The sequence below is a fragment of the Lottia gigantea genome, assembly GCF_000327385.1.
Source record: "Lottia gigantea unplaced genomic scaffold LOTGIsca_449, whole genome shotgun sequence".
Lineage (NCBI taxonomy): Eukaryota > Metazoa > Mollusca > Gastropoda > Lottiidae > Lottia > Lottia gigantea.
In genome coordinates, this window is record NW_008709575.1 from 9,634 (window position 1) to 10,520 (window position 887).

The 887-nt window shown below is 39.7% G+C and overlaps 1 protein-coding gene across 1 annotated transcript in view; it reads left to right on the top strand.

Annotated features, from left to right (window-relative positions):
• Nucleotides 1–827: 827 nt before the first annotated feature.
• LOTGIDRAFT_175835 (hypothetical protein) overlaps nucleotides 828–887 on the top strand; it is a gene marked incomplete at both ends in the record, with an annotated part of 1,692 nt that continues 1,632 nt past the window's right edge. The window contains one exon of the mRNA XM_009060850.1: nucleotides 828–873. Coding sequence (XP_009059098.1) covers nucleotides 828–873 — 46 coding nt within the window. The remainder of the gene's footprint in view (nucleotides 874–887) is intronic.

The window sequence follows — 887 nt, forward strand, 5'->3', positions numbered from 1 at the left end:
TTCAACTCTAGACAAAGCCATGACTTTAGACAAGGAAGCACAAGATCCCAACTCTAGACAAAACCATGACTTTAGACAAGTAAGCACAAGATCCCAACTCTAGACAAAGCCATGACTTTAGACAAGTAAGCACAAGATCCCAACTCTAGACAAAACCATGACTTTAGACAAGGAAGCACAAGATCCCAACTCTAGACAAAACCATGACTTAAGACAAGTAAGCACAAGGCCCCAACTCTAGACAAAACCATGACTTTAGACAAGTAAGCACAAGATCCCAACTCTAAACAAAACCATGACTTTAGACAAGTAAGCAAAAGATCCCAACTCGAAACAAAACCATGACTTTAAACAAGGAAGCACAAGGCCCCAACTCTTGACAAAGCCATGACTTTAAACAAGGAAGCACAAGATCCCAACTCTAGACAAAACCATGACTTTAGGCAAGTAAGCACAAGATCCCAACTCTAGACAAAGCCATGACTTTAGACAAGTAAGCACAAGATCCCAACTCTAGACAAAACCATGACTTTAGACAAGTAAGCACAAGACCCCAACTCTAGACAAAACCATGACTTTAGACAAGTAAGCACAAGGCCCCAACTCTAAACAAAACCATGACTTTAGACAAGTAAGCACAAGGCCCCAACTCTAGACAAAACCGTGACTTTAGACAAGTAAGCACAAGTCCCAACCCTAGAAAAAGCCATGATTTTAGACAAGCAAGCACAAAATCCCAACTCTAGAAAAATGAAGTGGAGGACTTCATTGTTATGAAAATTAATAACTTTTCTACTCTCTTAGAAAGAAGAGTTCTAAACAGAAAGATGACTCTTGTCAAGACTGAGCTAAGTTTTAGACCACAAATACCACGTACGTATAAAGTG